Here is an 18,366-nt window from a genome sequence, read left to right as displayed (position 1 = left end):
ACAGCGTGTTGGAGAGATATGAGCAGCACAACTTGGTGCTGAACTGGGAGAAGTGTCATTTCATGGTGCAAGAAGGAATAGTCCTTGGGCACAAGGTCTCTGAAAAGGGTATTGAGGTTGATAAGGCAAAGGTGGAGGTGATGGTGAATTTGCAAACCCCCACTTCAGTTAAAGGGATAAGGAGCTTCCTGGGTCATGCAGGGTTTTATAGAAGATTCATAAAGGACTTCTCAAGGATTGCCAGGCCCTTAACAAGACTGTTGTGTAAGGAAGTGGATTTCATCTTTGATGCTGAATGTGAAGAAGCCTTCAAGTTGATCAAGGAGGCATTGGTTAGTGCACCAATAGTTCAGGCACCGGACTGGTCTCTACCTTTTGAGGTCATGACAGATGCTTCTGACTTTGCTGTTGGAGCAGTACTTGGACAAAAGAAAGACAAGAAGCTGCATGTGATCTACTATGCCAGTAGAACACTTGACTCTGCCCAAGAAAAGTATGCTACAACTGAAAAGGAAATGCTGGCAATAGTTTTTGCCTTTGATAAGTTCAGAAGCTACCTGGTGGGATCAAAGGTCATTGTGTATACCGATCATGCAGCCCTCAGGTACTTGATGACCAAGAAAGATGCCAAGCCAAGGCTGTTGAGATGGGTTTTATTGCTCCAGGAGTTTGATATGGAGGTGCTTGATAAGAAGGGCATTGAGAATGGGGCTGCAGACCATCTCTCAAGGCTGAGGATTGAAGAAAAAGTTCCCATAGATGATACTTTGCCTGAAGAGTCTCTGATGGTGCTCCATTCATACTTGGATTTTGAGGAAGTAGAGAGCATTCAAGAAAGGAGGATGCCTTGGTTTGCAGACATAGTGAACTATCTTGCATGTGGGGTGGAGCCTCCTGAATTAGATGCGCTACAAGAGGAAAAAGTTCTTCAGAGATGTCCAGAGATACTATTGGGATGAGCCCTACCTCTATGTTCTGAACAAGGATCAGCTTTACAGAAGGTGTCTTGCTGAAGAGGAGATGCAACCTGTGTTGCAAGAATGTCATGGTTCTGCCTTTGGAGGTCACATGGGGGCATTCAAAACTGTGGCAAAGGTTCTTCAGAGTGGGTTTTGGTGGCCTACAATGTTCAAAGATGCCCAGTTGGTGGTTTCAGCATGTGATGCCTGTCAGAGGCATGGGAACATATCTAAGAGAAGTGAGATGCCTCAAAACCCCATTCTAGAGGTTGAGATCTTTGATTGCTGGGGGATTGACTTTATGGGACCTTTCATTTCATCTTATGGAAATCAATACATACTTGTTGCTGTGGACTATGTGTCCAAATGGGTTGAGGCCATTGCTTCCCCTACCAATGATTCCAAGGTTGTAGTGAGGCTGTTCAAGAACATCATCTTCCCAAGGTTTGGAGTTCCCAGGGTTGTCATCTCTGATGGAGGATCCCATTTTGTGAACAAGACTCTGGAAGGTTTATTGAGAAAGTATGGAGTTAAACATAAGATAGCTACTCCATATCATCCTCAAACTAGTGGCCAGGTTGAAGTATCCAATAGACAGATCAAGGCCATTCTTGAGAGGACTGTTAGCTCAAGCAGAAAGGATTGGAGCAAAAGGCTAGATGATGCATTATGGGCTTACAGGACTGCCTTCAAAACTCCAATTGGAACATCACCATTCAGTTTGCTATATGGGAAGAGCTGCCACCTTCCTATTGAGTTGGAGTACAAAGCTATGTGGGCTGTGAAGTTTATAAACTTTGATATCAAGACAGCTCAAGAGAAAAGGATCATGCAACTCCATGAACTTGAGGAAATCAGGCTTGAAGCTTTTGAAAGCTCAAAATTTTATAAGGAGAAGACCAAGGCCCTGCATGACCAGAAGATTCTAAAAAGGGAGTTCAAGAATGGTGATTTGGTGTTGCTTTTCAACTCTAGACTTAAGTTGTTTCCAGGAAAGCTTAAGTCTAGGTGGTCTGGACCTTTCAAAGTTCTTGAAGTGAGGCCTTATGGTGCCATTGTCTTAGAAGGGAAGAATGGTCAGGAATTTGTGGTGAATGGACAGAGAATCAAGCACTACTTAGTTTCACAAGGGAAGGAGGAAGCTACATCAGTTCCCCTTCTTGATCCACCAGCCTGTTAATCAGGTTACCAAAGTCAAACTTAGAGACATTAAACAAAGTGCTCTTGGGAGACACCCCAAGCTTACCCTTTGTAAATATGCTTTTGATCTTTTGATTCTTTTCTTTTTATGTTTTGAATGTTTTGATGGGTCTGTTGAGTGTTTACAGGTGTTAGGTGTGAGTCTGAACCTTTGGAAAGTGAATGCAGCATGAAAAGAAATGAAGGAATGAAGAATGCCACGGTAAAGAACAAGGCGTGGCAAGCCCCTTTCTGTTGCCACGGAGAGATAATCACGGTCTAAAGGCCTGGCCGTGGCAAAAGAAGCATATGTTCGGCGAATGCCACGGTCTTGTGACATGGAACCTAGGCGGCCGCGGCAAAGGAAAAAGAAGAATGGATGAGGCTCGGAGTTTGCCACGGTTGGGGTTGCCACGGGATGAATCTTAGGCCGTGGCAAAATGCAGGGGGAACGTCCAATGCTCGGGGTTTGCCACGAGAGGAGTGCCACGGGATGAAGACCTGGCCGTGGCTAAGCAAAAGCGAAGCGGCCAAGGTTCGTGGGATGACACGTTCTACAAGACACGAGTCCAAGATGTGGCCGTGGCAAAGCAAATGGTGCACAACCCCGGTTCGGCCTTTGCCACGGTAGTAATGACACGGGAAGAAAATGTGACCGTGGCAAAAAGAGAAGTGAATCGACCAATGTTCGGACAATGCCACGGTCTAAAGGACACGGGCTAAGGCTTTGGCCGCGGCAAAAATCAGGAGAGTTTGACCGACGAATAAGCACGGCCACGAGGAGTTTGCCACGGGAAATGATCAGATCGTGGCAAGAGAAAGGAAAAGAGACGAGGTTCGGCCTTTGCCACGGTCTAGTTGCCACGGCCACACCAAGACCGCGGCAAAGAGGAAGCGTTCTCGAGCTGAAGCCACGACCACATGCCACGGTCAACCAGGTGCGACCAAAAATTTGAATTTTGGTTGACCGTACGGACGTTGACCGGTCAACCCACGCGCCAAGCCAGCTGTTCCCCACCACTCCCCCTTCTTCATCGAGAGTTTGCACCTTCCTTTCCATTCTTGAACTCTAAACTCTCATATCTCTCTCGTTGCTGCATCAAATTGAGTGATTCCAACTGCATTGAACTCGTAATCCTGTCTAGTTTCTTGTTGCACATCCGTTTTACACTCGAAACTTGAAGATTCCAAGGTATTTAATCTGTTAAAACTCACCTTTTCCATGCTTTAGTGTACTGTTCATGAACAGAGAAAAGCAAATGGAATCGATTTTAATGGACTTCTTGATACCTTGGAATCATTTTGTGAGTATTGTGCAAGTAGAATGGATAGGGATTTCATGAATCTTGCTTGAGAATGACCTGTTCTTGGAATTTTTGAGAAATTTTCTTGAAAATCATCATGTGAATCGATTTTTTTTTAGAAATTGTGTTTCAAGCTGAACTCTTTATGTGCATTGCTTCTTGCCATTTCTTTGAGTTTAATGAGTTTTTAATCAGCTTGAAATACCTTCTTTTAAAGAAAAATCAATTGGTGCTGCTCATGAACTTGGTGAATTTTTGAAAAACTTTTGTTGTTCTCTTGCTTTGGTGCTTACAATGGTTTGAGAAAATGCAGGATGGGAGGAACAAAAAGACAAGCAGCCATGGAGAAATCTAAAAAAGAGAAATCAGAGGAGCAGATTTTGCCTTTTGGGCACAAAGTTTTCGAGAAACAGAAAAGGAGGAGAAAGCCAAAGGATTCAGCTGAGAAGAAAACAAAGAAGATTGCTGCACCAAAGAAAACAAAGGCCTCCACTTCAAAAACTTCTGGTACAGAGCTGGCATTGGTTGAGGTCGTTCACAGAGCAGGAAAAGAGGTGGTTGTGGCTGAGGATGAAGAAGGAACAGAGAGTGACCCTGAAACAGCATTGAAGCGGGCCAAGAAAGCAAAGCCAGGTTCTGAGGAAAGAGAGCCAACTTTTGATGATTACTTTGACATGTTCAGAGATGCAAAAGTGCAGCAAACCAAGTTCCCTGATATGGAACTGCTGAGGAAGATGGGTATTCTTGAAGAGGTTCAGCTCATTTTCAATAACATGGGGTTTGGTGGATTCTTTGAGATGAAAGATGTGGCTCATGATGGTGTTACACAGGAATTTCTTGCATCCCTTCAAGTTTGTGGATATGGCCCAAGAGATGCAAGAATCAAAGAGGGCAATGGTCTTGGGCACATAGAGTTCAAAATAGATGGTGCACAACACCATGTAAGCTTCAAAGAACTTGATGAGATCTTTGCTTTTACAAGACCTGCACAAGAAGAGACAGTGAAGTTTACATACCCTGATCACATGATCACTGACTTGTGGGATACAATTGCTTTTGGGAGCTTCAGAGGAGGAAGATGCAAGAGTTCATGGATAAGAAACCCAGCAATCCGCTATGCTCACAAGGTGCTTTGCCAAATGTTCTTTACCAAGCACAATGATGGAGTGGTGCATCTAGCTGACATGGAGCTATTGGGTATGGGTCTTCATCCTCTCATCAGTCACTTGAAGAGCAAGAGAGAGTTTCACCTTCCACATTACATCCCTTCTAGTGGTGCATTCTTGGCACGCCAAATGCTGATTTACAAGGACATTGCTTGGAGTGAGGGTAAAAGAAAGAAGCTCACTAAGTTGCACAATGGATGGCTAGTGACAAAAATTCTGAAAGCAAGAGGTTTTGTCTTTGATAATGCTGCAGTCAGACCTGGGTTGATTGATGAAGTTACCCTCACCAAGGTTGGGTTTCTAAAAGAAAGCAATGGTGTACACTTCTTGTACACTTTCAAGCTCTTGCAAGATGAAAAAGTTCATGTTCTGTTGCCAAACCCAGCCATCACCACTCTCACAGAAAGGCACAATGTCTCCTTTATTGTCCTCAAGGATCAGCTCTACAACTCAGCCATTCACCCTCCAATTCCCAAATGTAAGAAGCCAATTAATTCTAAGGGTAAAGAGCCAGCTGACGAGGAAGACACAACTAGGACCACTGGTTGTGAGCATGAGGAGCCAAGAGATTTTGAAAGAAGGATGGGAGCAGGAAGGTATCACTTTGATCCTTACTTTTGGGGTGAGCCTGACTATCACACAAGGAAGCTGTATTCCAGAGTTAACACCCTTCAGAAATGGTGCAAATGGCAAGACAAAACGATCCACAAGCTGGTTGACTGTGTTAGGCAGCTTAAGAAGAAGGTTAAAAAGCTCACAGCTCCAGCCACCTCACCCAAACGAGATACAAACGAAGAGGTGGGAGAAAGCACAGCTGCCAATGACTTTGCGCTACCTCCAGGAAAAGAAGATTGGGTGAATCCGGCCACAGCATTCCAACCAGACTCACCTGAGAGCAGCCCACCCAGATATTCCACCCCATCATGTTCAACCTCCAATCCATCCCATTACTTGGGATCAGACCTCAGTGATTGAGGTAAACACTCAAAACCTTGTAAATAGCATGTAGACTTTCTTTTTCTTTTGCATTTTGCCTGTTTGCTTTGGTTTCACTTCTTTCTCATACTTTTATAACACAAGGGACTGTGTTATTTAAGTGTGGGGGGGAGTTTCATCCTTTACTAATCATGTTTTCTATTTTCCTATTTTACACTTTGAGTCTTGAGTCACATTCTAGTTGCATATTCATGTAATCTCATCTAAGTGCATATAAAAAAAAAAAAAAAAAAAAAAATGATCATGTAGTTGCATTCTCATTTTTTAGGATTGAGTCTAGATTGCATTTGCATATAGGTTGCATCTTGCAAGGAGTAATGATAGGTTTTCTAGAGAGTACATCACTTTGAGAACTTGAATTGAATATGCTTGTGAATCTTTTTCTGTGCTTGCAAAGTCTGAAATGATTTGAATCTGAGAAGCAAGTTTGAATTGAACTCAACTCTAATTAAGTGGGAACCTTGAACTTGACTTGAAAATATCTTGTGATGCATTGTTTGAAAAAGCTTGTGGATACCAATATACATACTTGAGCTAGAACCATCGTTTTTACCACTCTTTTCCTTAGCTCAAGTAGCTGAATCCACGTCATGGATCAGTTCCCATACCTTAAACCCATCCTTCTTTCAAGCCAATGTTTGTGTGTGAATTGAAAGGCCACCTTGGATCAAACTTAGCAGAAAGTGTTAGGTTTAGAGCGACAAGGGCAGGTCTCATTGAGAGCTGTGTTCCAACATCTAGGAACTGAGAGTTTTGGCGAGGAATAAGTGTGGGGGAAAAGACTTTTTGGTGAGTGGAAAAAGGTGAGATGAGTGGGAAAGAGAGAGTGAAAATAGCTAGGGGAATGAAAGAAAAAGAAATCAGTCTTGGTGTTTTGAGAAAGTGAGCTCTGGTTTGTTGAAAAGAAAGAGTCTAGCCTCTAAGTAAAAAAAAAGGAAGAAAAGAAGCCGAAAGGCTCAAATGTTTTGTTAAGAAAGAAAGAAGAGGCTAGAAGTTGTAAAAGAAAAAGAGCTGTGTAAAGTTTGAGTTCCAAGACTTGAGAGGAAATGTGAAAAGTAAATCCCCTAGTGAGAGGAAAATGAGAGTGAAAAGTGAGGATTTTTGAGCAAGTGAGGAAGCTTTGAGTAGAGGGTGGGGAGTGATGAGTCTTTGCCCTTGTATGCATAGGTTGCTTTTTACCTTTAGCATTCTGCCAAAGTTTGATCGTTCATAGAGAGATCCCTTTGCTGCATTTAACCCACTTGAACACTGATGAGATCATTTTAATCTCATAGCCTCTCCCTAGCCAAGCCAGCTTGTTTAAACCTTGCATCATGAGATCCACCTGATAAAGGCTTAATGAATGTGAAAGAGTTGAGAGAGAGAAGAACTTGTGGAGATTCCTTGCTGAGTTGACATATATCTGAGTATGACTTTGCATTGCATAATTGAGCATGAACTTGAATTCTCATTGTGATCACTTCTCTCAAAAAGAAAATGTGAACTCCCATTGCATACAACCTCTTTCTCTCATTTGTTCTTTTTGCTTGAGGATGTTTTTATTTTTTTTTTGGTCTTTTGATATGTTCATAATTTGCATCATTTAGGTTGCATAAATCATCCCAAATCATGTTTTATTTCATGCATTTTAGGTCCTTAGGGTTTATTTTAGAACTTAGGAGATGCATTAGGTCCCAATGAGTCTTTGCATATTTTGAGTGTCTGTCAGGTGAATATGGAACTGAAAAGATGAATCCAGGAGGTGGAATGGTGAGCAAAGCTTGAAAAAGTGGAAAAATCAGGTCTTGGGAGATTATCGGCCATTCTCGCTGGCCAGGAAGGTTTTACCGGCCATTTTCATGTACCGCGGGAAGCTTTACCGGCCATTTTCACGTACCGCGAATGAAGTGTATCGGCCAAAATCTCCGGGTGTGAACGAGTCTCAGAAATCGCCCGTCCGGGGAGCCTTCCGGTCCGATTCAGACGGCGGGTCCTTCATAGAAGTTGGAGAGCATTGGAGGACGGTCTCATAGCAATTGGAATCGTGGAATTCGGACGCGTGAGCAGAGAGATAAGCTCGTCGGAAGAAACCCCTGTCTCGCAGGTATTCCGGACCGAGCAGATCAGTTCTGAAGGATGCGAAGGACGGTGCACTTCCAGACCGAATCAGTTTCCGCGGCCTTCATGAGAATCAGAGACATTTGAGTCTTCTTTCCAGAACAACCGAGATCAGTCAATTCGGAGCTTTGAGCAGAAAGATACGGTCTCCGGAATGGACACATGTCTAGACGCTTCTCTCTGGTCGTGTAAATGCACTTCAAAGATGTTCCCTCCAGGAAACCTTACACTTCCCAAGCACTGAAACTTCCTTCATCAAAGTTGGAGATAAATGAGTCCTCTGTCTTCTGAAACCTGAATCACTCAATTCGGACAGGTCTCCAGGAAGTTACACTCTCCGGAATGCGAGATGGTCCAGACAGCCCAGGATGACTAAGTTAAACATGCCACGGTATGAAGCTTGGCCGTGGCAACATCTTGCAACCTTCGGCGATTGGCACGAGCTGAATGCCACGGTCTAGGACTTGACCGTGGCAAATGAACAAGAGGCTGGAGATAACTTCTACACAGTTTCGGCTTTTGACACGATCTCAATGCCACGGCCTGAGACTTGGCCGTGGCAAGCATATACTTGGCTGGGAAGGTACTCACATGCATGCGAGTTTTGGCACGGTGTGAATGCCACGGTCTGGAGGCTTGACCGTGGCAACCTCTACACATCTTCGGCGTTTGACACGGCTAACTTGCCACGAGTCCCAGATGAAGCTTGATCAGACCGCGGCAACAAAAGGAACCAAGAACACAAGTAAAAACTTTGACACGGTCAGGAATGCCACGGTCACACCAAGGATGCACCAGACCGTGGCAAACCCTTCTTTGCCCATCAAGGCCGGGTCAGTACCCAGTTTGTTCCGGGTTGACCCGGTTCGCCCAAGCTTCTTTTATAAGGTTTTTAGACCTAATTTGTGGAGGGACTTAATCTACTTTTAGTCTTTTTTCCCCTTTTGTGAAAAACCACTTAATACAATTTGTTTAGAGAGTTTAAATCGATTTGCAGTTTCTTTCCATCTTGTTCATCATTTCGATTCATCAAAATCAACTTCTAATCATGATTAACAACACATTTTGCAAAGGATCTAGTGTGTTGATCATGATTAGTGAGTAGTTACCTTAATGAGGTTCTAGATGTGTAGGTTAGGGAGCTAAAGTGTTAGATTAGGAGTGCTTAGGGCTAGATTCATTGGTTCATTTCTCTAAACAACTGTTCTCTATGCTAGATCCTTGATAATCACTTGAAATCTAGATTCTGGGAATTTCATGCACCAAAAGTGTTTGATGAAATTCCTGAAAGAGTTGTGTTAGAGGTTTAAGTAATTTTTCATCATGGAAATGATTTGTTAAATGCTTGAATGATCATTGAGAACTGTTTATTAATGCATATTGATTCATATTTCACAAATGGGAATTTGGTTTGAAAATGGATTAGTATAGGGGTTAATACCTTCATGAGAGGATTAACCTAGATTAGAGTTCTTAATCACTTGAATCATGTCTCATCATTGTCATTAGCATTTCTAGTTTAACACTAAAGCACCCTAACCAACTATCATGTCTAGAATCTCATGCCTCCATCATATCATATTCACATCATATCATTTGTCATTGTCATTAGTCTTTAATCCTGTTTATGTTTATATTTGTCTCTAGATTAATCAAAACCCACTCTTGTTTGCTTGAATTAAGAACTTGATCATATAGCTTAGTGTCTAACACCACATCTGGATTGATAAACCTCTTTGTGCTACATTGACAAGGGGATTGATAGCCCTGAGACCCTAAAAAGTCTTGTCTATCAGTAGAACTGGCATAACTAGTACGATTATATGTGCAGATTTTGGCGTTTGAATCTATCCCGGTTCTAAAAGCAGCATTTCAAGAAAAAGTTGGGAATGCAGATGGTGATTGTCCAAAAATGTGCAAGTGGAAGTTTAAGAGAACAGGCAAAACAGGATTTTCTTTAGCTGATATTTATGAAGTGCTTGGAGATACAAAGGTTTAGGAGTCTCCTTTAATTTTATATTTATACATTATTAGAGATTTAGTTTAATTTAATTTTTGTCTTTCGTTAAACAGGATATTATTAGTATCTTGGTACCTGAAGATGGAGAAGCCAAACTCTTGCTTGACATCCTAGACGAGCATGTATGGGATGACTTCGAAGTAGGAGAGGATGATGCTGTTTCTGACCCTGTTGTTGATAGTTGGCACACGATTTTAGTCCAACAAAAGAAGAAGATACACTTGAAGGATCTGTACCTATTAGATGTTAAATCCCGAGAAGACCAGCCATTGCCCAAACCGACAGATACTGAAGCGGTAGGAAGTGAGGATGTGTTGAAGATGATGGAAGAAGGGTTTATAAAAATTAACGAGAAAATGGAAGAAGGGTTTAGGAAGATTAATGAGAAGGTTCATGAGATGGACACAAGACTGAATTCTGTAGAAATGAAAATAGCTGATCAAAGGAGAGATTCAGATTTTATGGATTTTCAGTATGAAGATGTGGGGAGAGTGTATGAAACAGGTGGAGGATCAAATGCAAGAGGTAAAAAAAGATATTTATTTCTTTCCTCGCTCATAAGTGTATGTTCAAAAAAAAATTTATTTTGCAATGTAGGTGATAAGGGTATGGAGAAGACACCTGCAGAGGAGACTAGGGACGCACCTGCACCTGTACCTGCGGAGGAGACCAGGGACACACCTGCACCTGTACCTGCGGAGGAGACCAGGGACGCACCTGCACCTGTACCTGCAGAGGAGACCACAGACGTACCTGCACCTGCAGTGGAGACCACAAACGCACCTACACCTGTACCTGCGGAGACTCCTGAACCACCAGCAAAGAAACCACGCTACAAAATATGTATGCGGAAGAGTGCTGAGGCTAAAAGGACGGCTGAGCTCATTAGGAATAGGAGAAAGGGTAAACCATCGAGGCATATATCCACTCCTTACAAAAATGATGCACCAGGAGAAAGGAAGAAACGAGAGGCTGAAAAAAAGAAGTAGAAGAAACAAGTTTTTTTTTTGTTTTTGTTGAAACTAGTTATTGGTTTTTGGTGAAACTAGTAGATGGTTTAGGTTGAAACTAGTAGGAGGTTTTTTATGTTTGGTGAAACAGGTTTTAGTTAAAACTACTAGGAGGTTTACTGTTTTAATTAAATTATGTTTTCAGATTTTTAAGTACAACTGGTATTATTGCGTACAACTAGTGTTGTTGAAACTAGAACAAAAGGAAATTTTCAGGCCCAAAAACCACATGTGCGCCGTCAAATTACACGAGCGCCGTCAAATTACACGAGCGCCGTCAAACTACACGAGCGCCGGCAAAATAATTATAAAAATAATTAATTACTTTTTTCGCACCGTCAAATAATATACAAAGTTGTACCCAAGTAGGTAAGTTGTACTCTATTTTTTTTTATTACACAGAGTTGTACTTTCATAGATAAAACGATTTTATTAGTTATATCGTACTAGAAATTACATTTTTATAGTTGTACTTTTGAAAATAGTTAATAATAAGACATTTAAGACACATATAGATAATTAAATGTATAAAATTATGTTTTTTTGTTAATTTCTTATAACTATATAGCATTAGTTATAATAGTTGTCATAGAAGTATAAGGTATATGTTATGAAAATATGATTTTTGTGTTCTCAATATTCAAAAATGCATCAAGTTGGATTTACATCATCAAAATAGATATGAAACTAAATCCTTAAACACATCCTGCTTTCCGAAATGCGGAATTAAAAAAAAAAAAAAAAGATCCAGTACCTGATAGTTGTACTAGTTGTACCCGATAGTTGTACTAGTTGTATTCGATAGTTGTACTAGTTGTACCCGATAGTTATACTAGTTGTACCTGCATAGTTATACTAGTTGTACCCGATAGTTGTACTAGTTGTACAGCGATTACTATTCTCCTTCCTCTTGCTCTGGTACATTAGGATCATTAAACAACCATGCTCCTAGTCCTCTTCCTCTTCCTCCTCCTCTTCCTCCTCTTCTTCCTCTTCCTCTCCCTCGATGTTCTCCAACTGATGGATGCCTAATTATGTTGATGCGTCCTTGTTTCTTAATTATTTCTGGAGGAAATATACATTTTGCTCGGATATGGTCAGGAACAACCCAGTCATCTTTATGGGGGACTGGATAGATTGTCCTGCAGTAAGCCAACGACCAATGTTCCATCCAATAATAGTGGGAGAAAAATTCACGTAGATGGAGCTCTCTATCCCCACTCATAAAGATAGCAGCTGCTATTGCATGCACACACGGATACTTATCGATATCAAACCTCTTGCAACTGCAACTTTTATTTCTCATATCAACGAGATAAACCTTGCCATCACGCCCAATCACATTGTACTCAAGGTGGTAGCTGTTTAACTCATGCACCGTCAAGGTATTTGCTTCCACACATCTCACATGCATTTCGTTCTCCACATATGGCACAAGCTTATGTGCCGTAGAAACTTCATTAGACGCCTTCCTATACTTGTTAAACCATTCAGCTAATTTTGCAATAATCACATCAATCATTGGTAACAGCGAGTATTTCCTTGCTTCTACAAAAACGCCATTGATAGATTCTGCACAATTGGTGGTGTCTATGTTATACCTGTCTCCGGGAAAATAGCATCTTGCCCATTTCTCCTCACCAACAGTTCTGTCCAGATAGTCGGCTGCATCTGGATACATTTTCCCTAAAAGCACTATATAGTGTCAAGAATTCATTCTCTGTATAAGCATGAGCACAAGCTCGGAACTTCTTCGCACAAGTTGCTCTATTGACTCCACTGACATTCCCTTTCACGTTTTGAGACAAATGATATATACAAACACCATTCTGAGACAATGGAAAGACCTCACGTATTGACTTGAGGAGACTTACGTTTCTATCAGAAAGAAAAACCAGTTCAGGAACTGTACAACTGATCTCAACTTGCTCATAAACCACATCCAACTTGCCTCTTTCTCACCATCAACTACACCAAAAGCAATTGGATAATGGTGATGGTCAGGATCCTGAGCTGTAGCAACAATTAAAACACCACCATATGCATTTTTAAGGTGGGTAGCATCCACAACAATCACTTTTCTCATGACTTGAAAACCCTCAAGGCAAGCTCCCAAGGCAAAGAAAAGATACTTAAACCTGTTTCCCTCATCCAATTCCACATAAGTGCGTGTACCAGGGTTCATGTACTCTAGCATATACAAATAAGAGTGCAACAACTGATAACTCTCCTCTGGACTTCTCCGCACATCATTAGCAGCTGCTCTTTTACCTCTCCATGCAGTAGAGTATGATACTTTAACACCAAATGCGTTTTGAACCAAACCAATCAGTTCTTGTGGTGCTGGAGTTTTAAGTTTGCCTGGATAATCAGAATGACAAATAGACCTGACCAACTGTGGTGTGCCTTTCCTTCGATTTTTGCTTGTAACTGTAGTAGCTCGAGAACATGTATGAATCTTGATGTACGTTCTAACTGAGAAAAGATCTGAATTCTTCGTCTTTGCAGCTCGTAAATACCACTTACACCCATCTTTTGCTCCACGACATTTTAACACATATCGACGTGTATCTGACTGGATGATATCAAACTCAAAACCATTTTTACGGGAGGCTACAAACACTAATTCTTGTAATGACTCCTTTTTGCCAAATTCTTGTCCTACAACTAAATCAATACCATCTTCCCATGTATGATTCACGTACACATCTCCTTTTACAGCAGGTGCCACCTCAATATCATCATACATACCAAAGTCTTCATGCACATTATTTCCAACATCTTCACCATCTTCACCATCTTCAGCATCTTCACTAACAACATCTTCTTTCTGCGGTTCTGATGGTTCACCTTTGTAAAAAGTATCCATACCATCATTAACATCATCACCATGTTGTGGCTCTGACGGTTGCACAAATCCCTCATTTTGCTCAACATCTGTGATGAGCTCCACATGCAAAACCCTTCTACACTGATTATTATTCACTTGCATTAGATAACCAAATACATCTTCATCATTCCGAACATATGATGGCTTCTTGGGATCCAATATCAGTGGAAAGTAGCTAAGTCTAAGCTGCGTCATAGCTCCATCTACCATAAGCTTTTTGCAAATTTTATCAACCAGTCCATTGTAAGTGATCTCTTCCATAGATGTCTTAATCACTAAAGTATGAATTTCAACCTCTTCTGAGTTCCACCTCATGTATTCACCGTCCTTTGAATAACATCCCCCCGAATCAAAACATATGATTGTGCATCGAGTGTTACTCATCGTTCTGTTAAAAGAAAAAAATAAAAACTGTTAGAATATATTTATAGTTGTACACCAGTAGTACTAGTTGCACCAGTTGTCTAAGGAAAACCAGTTGTACTAAAAGCTTCTGGTTACAGATCGACGCTTCTGAAGATTCATACGTATTCTAGTACTCTAGTATACTTAAATAACCAATGTAAATCCCGAACAAACGTATACATAAGTTTACTAACAGAAAAAAAAACCACAAACATAATTTCTAAACCCTAAATGCATAAACTCGTTTTTTTGTTGAAAAGAGAAGAATTTACCTTCAAATCACGTTCTGGGTCGTCGAGATCAGCTGAAGAAATGCTGCAGGATATGTATTTGTCAAGGGTTGAAGATCGCTGAAGCTTCCAGAGTTTTGAAGGAAATCGCTGAAGCTTCAAGGGAAGGGAGCTGTAAAAATTTTTTTTCTGGTTTCTACGTACAAAGAAGAAGAAAGAAGAAGAAAGAAGAAGAAGAGAGTGGGTCCCATTAACATAGGTGGTTGGGCTGGGTAGGTTCAAAGTAAAACCAAAATTAATTGGTGTGGGATGGGTGAGAAATTAATTGGTTTGATTTAAAGGGAGTGGGGCCATTTTTAAATAAAGGGTAAAGTAAAAAGGGAGGGTGAAAAATAGGGAGAAATAGAGAGGAGTATGTAGAATAAAAAGGGAGTATATAGAATTTTTAAAACTCATTAAGAGCATTTGAGGTTAAACTCCTCTTTTTTACTCCTTCTTTTTGAATGGACCCCACAATTTTTTTACCTTTTTCCCTCTCTTTAAACCAAACCAATCTCACACCAATTAATATTAGTTTTAATTCAGATCCACCCAACCCAACCACCAAACCACAATCAATTTTAAAAGGACCCACTCTTTTTCTTCTTTTTTCCTCTCTTGTTACGTAAAAAAAACGAGTTTTCTTCCAAAACTCTGAGAGTTTCAGCGATCTGTAACTTTCGAAAAACACATATCCGACGGCGTTTCTTCACCTGCTCTCGACGACCCTGAACATGATTTGAAGATAAATTCTTCCCATTTCAACAAAAAAAAAAACGAGTTAGAGTTAAAAAGTTATGTTTGTGATTTTTTTCTGTTAGTAAAGTTTATGTATACGTCTATTCGGGCTTTACATTGGTTATTTAAATAGATTATAGTACTAGAATAGAATACATATGAATCTTTCGGAATCGTCGATCTGAATCGATCTATCTATAAATAACCAGAAGCTTTTAGTACCACTAGTATTACTTAGACAACTGGTACTACTCGTGTGTGCATGCAATATCAGCTGCTATCTTTATGAGAGGGGAGAGGGAGCTCCATCTACGTGAATTTTGCTGCCACTATTATTGGATGGAACATTGGTTGTTGGCTTACTGCAGGACGATCTATCCAGTCCCCCATAAAGATGACTGGGTTGTTCCTGAGCAAAATGTATATTTCCTCCTGAAATAATTAAGAAAAAAGGACGCATCAACACAATTAGGTCCATCATTTGGAGAACATCGAGGGAGAGGAAGAAGAAGAAGAGGAGGAAGAGGAGGAGGAAGAGGAAGAGGACTAGGAGCATGGTTGTTTAATGATCCTAATGTACCAGAACAAGAGGAAGCAGAATAGGAATCGCTGGTGATGTTTAGGTACAACTAGTATAATTATCGGGTACAACTAGTGTGTACTTGAACTTCTTATTTTTTTCATTTTTCGTTTTATTTAAAATACCGCATTTCGGAAAACAATATGTGTTTAAAGACTCTATTTCATATCTATTTTGATGAAGTAAATCCAATTTGATGCATTTTTGAATATTGAGAACATAAAAATCATATTTTCATAATGTCTACCTTATACTTCTATGACAACTATTACAACTAATGCTATATAGTTATAAGAAATTAACAAAAAATATAATTTTATACATTTTATTATATATATGTTTCTTAAATGTCTTATTATTACCTATTTTCAAAAGTACAACAATAAAAATGCAATTTCTAGTACAGTATAACTAATAAAATCGTTTTATCTATGAAAGTACAACTCTATGTAATAGAATAAAATAGAGTACAACTTACCTACTTGGGTACAACTTTGTGTATTATTTGACGGCGCAACAAAAGTAATTAACTATTTTTATAATTATTTTGACGGTGTTCGTGCAATTTGACGGCGCACATATGACGTTTTTTATTTTATATTATTATAAAAAGAATATTCACTATTATTATATTATTATATTTAAAATTTCTTTTTTTTAAGTGTTGATCAATACTGTTTAATTGTTTATAAAGGTTTATAAGATTTTATAAAAGTTTATAAAATTTCTTATAAGGGTTTATATCAAAGTATGTTATATCAAAATTCTTGTATAAAACTACTAAAACATTTAGTACAACATATCCATAAAGCCAAAAATCAAAATTAACAAGCAAGTAATCAAAATTATATTTTAGTAAAAAAATAAAATTAAAACAAAGATATAGTATAGTATATTAAAGTTCTTCTTTAAACTATTAAAACATTTAGTACAACATATTCATAAAGCTAAAGATCAAAACTAACAAGCAAATAATTAAATTATGTAATTAAAATTATATTTTTTGTTAGATTAAAGTTAACACAAAGAGATATTGTGGTATATTAAAGTTCTTCTATAAAGCCATTAAAACATTTAGTAGAACATATCCATAAAACCAAAAATCAAAACTAACAAGTAAATATTTGCGTATAATTTGTAAATTTTGAAATAATGTGTTGTTTGTAATTAATAATAAAATAAAAAGTATATATTTAAAATATTTTTATTTTAAGAAAAAATAGTATGTTATATTTAAATTTTTGTATCACTAAAATGATTTATACAAAATATTAATGTTATATTTATTTTTAGTTACAGATTTAATCAATGAATAAACAACAAACTAACAACACCAGTTGTGCGCGATAATACCAGTTGTACTAACCAAAAAAATCTGAAAACAGAATTAAATTAATAAACCTTCTACTAGTTTTCAACCTTCTGAATCTTGTTTCACAAAACATAAAATAATAAACCTTCTACTAGTTTCAACATAAACCATCTACTAGTTTCACCAAAAACCATCAACTAATTTCACCAAAAACCAAAACAAACTTGTTTCTTCTACTTCTTTTTTGCAGCCTCTCGTTTCTTCCTTTCTGCTGGTGCATCATTTTCGAAAGGAGTGGATATATGCCTCGATGGTTTACCCTTTAAGCCCAGAAAATACTTGTTCAGCGACGACGGAAAAGTGAAAACAGAGCAGCGGCGTTGAAGTTTTTTCTCTGTAGATCGAATTGAAGGGAATGAGTGGAGATTTCCGGATTTAAGTCGAAAAGAGAGGAGTCGCGTTTGTTCGGGACTGATCGAACATGAATGAGAAGATGGAATCGATTCACGACTGATGGAATCGATTCAAGATCGGGAGACAGAGTTGATGAGAGTTGCTCGTCGATGGCTCGATTTAGAGTTTGTTCATCGTAGATTGAAGAGAGTTGGGGAGGAATGAGGGATTTTTAATTTTGGGATGGTTTAAACAAATTAATCTGATTTAATTTGATTGATATTGGTTTAATTGGTTATTCAAATTGGATCTGGGTCTGGGTCTGGATAATTTGATTTAGAGAGATTGGATCTGTAATTCTGCATTTTCATTAAGGATTTTTATGTCTTTTTATACTTTTTCGTATTTAAAAAAAAAATCAATAAGAAATGGAAGATTTGAGGGAGTATATGAGAATGAAAAATTTAAAGGAGGAGTATTTGAGGTTAAGGTCCTATCAAACTATGTAATTAAGTGCCTCATATATACTGATATATTATATATATATATATGTATATATGTAGGTGGCTCGCTGTAATGCTAGAGTCAAGTTGTATTTCCTGAGTTGCTGATCTAGTCTCTCCTTGTATTTACGACATCAATTTGCTTTTTTTTTATTACTCAGGATACGTCCCAGATCTATAGAAGGACCCAGACTAATTCCTTGGAAAAGGTGCAGCCCACGGATAGATCTTTTTTCCGGATATTCAAATGGGCCGAAAACAAAGGTTCATATCCATATCAGTGTCCAAGAATAATGTGTTGTAGTTTCGCATAGCAGATAGATCGAATTTAAAACGTGTTGGCATCTCAAACCCGTCTTCTTACCACTTCATCACAAAACCTTGGACTACGACATCAATTTGCTTGTACTCTGTTTCCAGAAATGGTTTTCACAATCTATATTCTGTTTTCTTCTTTGAATGTGTTTTTTTTTTACTTGTCCTCTTGTAAATACTATTTTTCTCAATATATACATTTGAAATTTCAATTAAAAAAAAGTTATTTT

At 39.0% G+C, this 18,366-nt stretch overlaps 1 protein-coding gene across 1 annotated transcript; it reads right to left on the bottom strand.

Annotated features, from left to right (window-relative positions):
- Positions 1–12,601: 12,601 nt before the first annotated feature.
- On the bottom strand, positions 12,602–13,936 carry LOC112088058. The gene has a single exon (XM_024158212.1). The coding sequence runs from the start codon at positions 13,934–13,936 to the stop codon at positions 12,602–12,604; it is 1,335 nt and encodes a 444-aa protein (XP_024013980.1).
- Between the last annotated feature and the right edge of the window lie 4,430 nt (positions 13,937–18,366).

The sequence above is a fragment of the Eutrema salsugineum genome, unplaced genomic scaffold (genome assembly GCF_000478725.1).
Source record: "Eutrema salsugineum unplaced genomic scaffold, Eutsalg1_0 scaffold_15, whole genome shotgun sequence".
NCBI classification, from domain to species: domain Eukaryota; kingdom Viridiplantae; phylum Streptophyta; class Magnoliopsida; order Brassicales; family Brassicaceae; genus Eutrema; species Eutrema salsugineum.
This window is presented reverse-complemented; position numbering and strand designations above follow the sequence as displayed.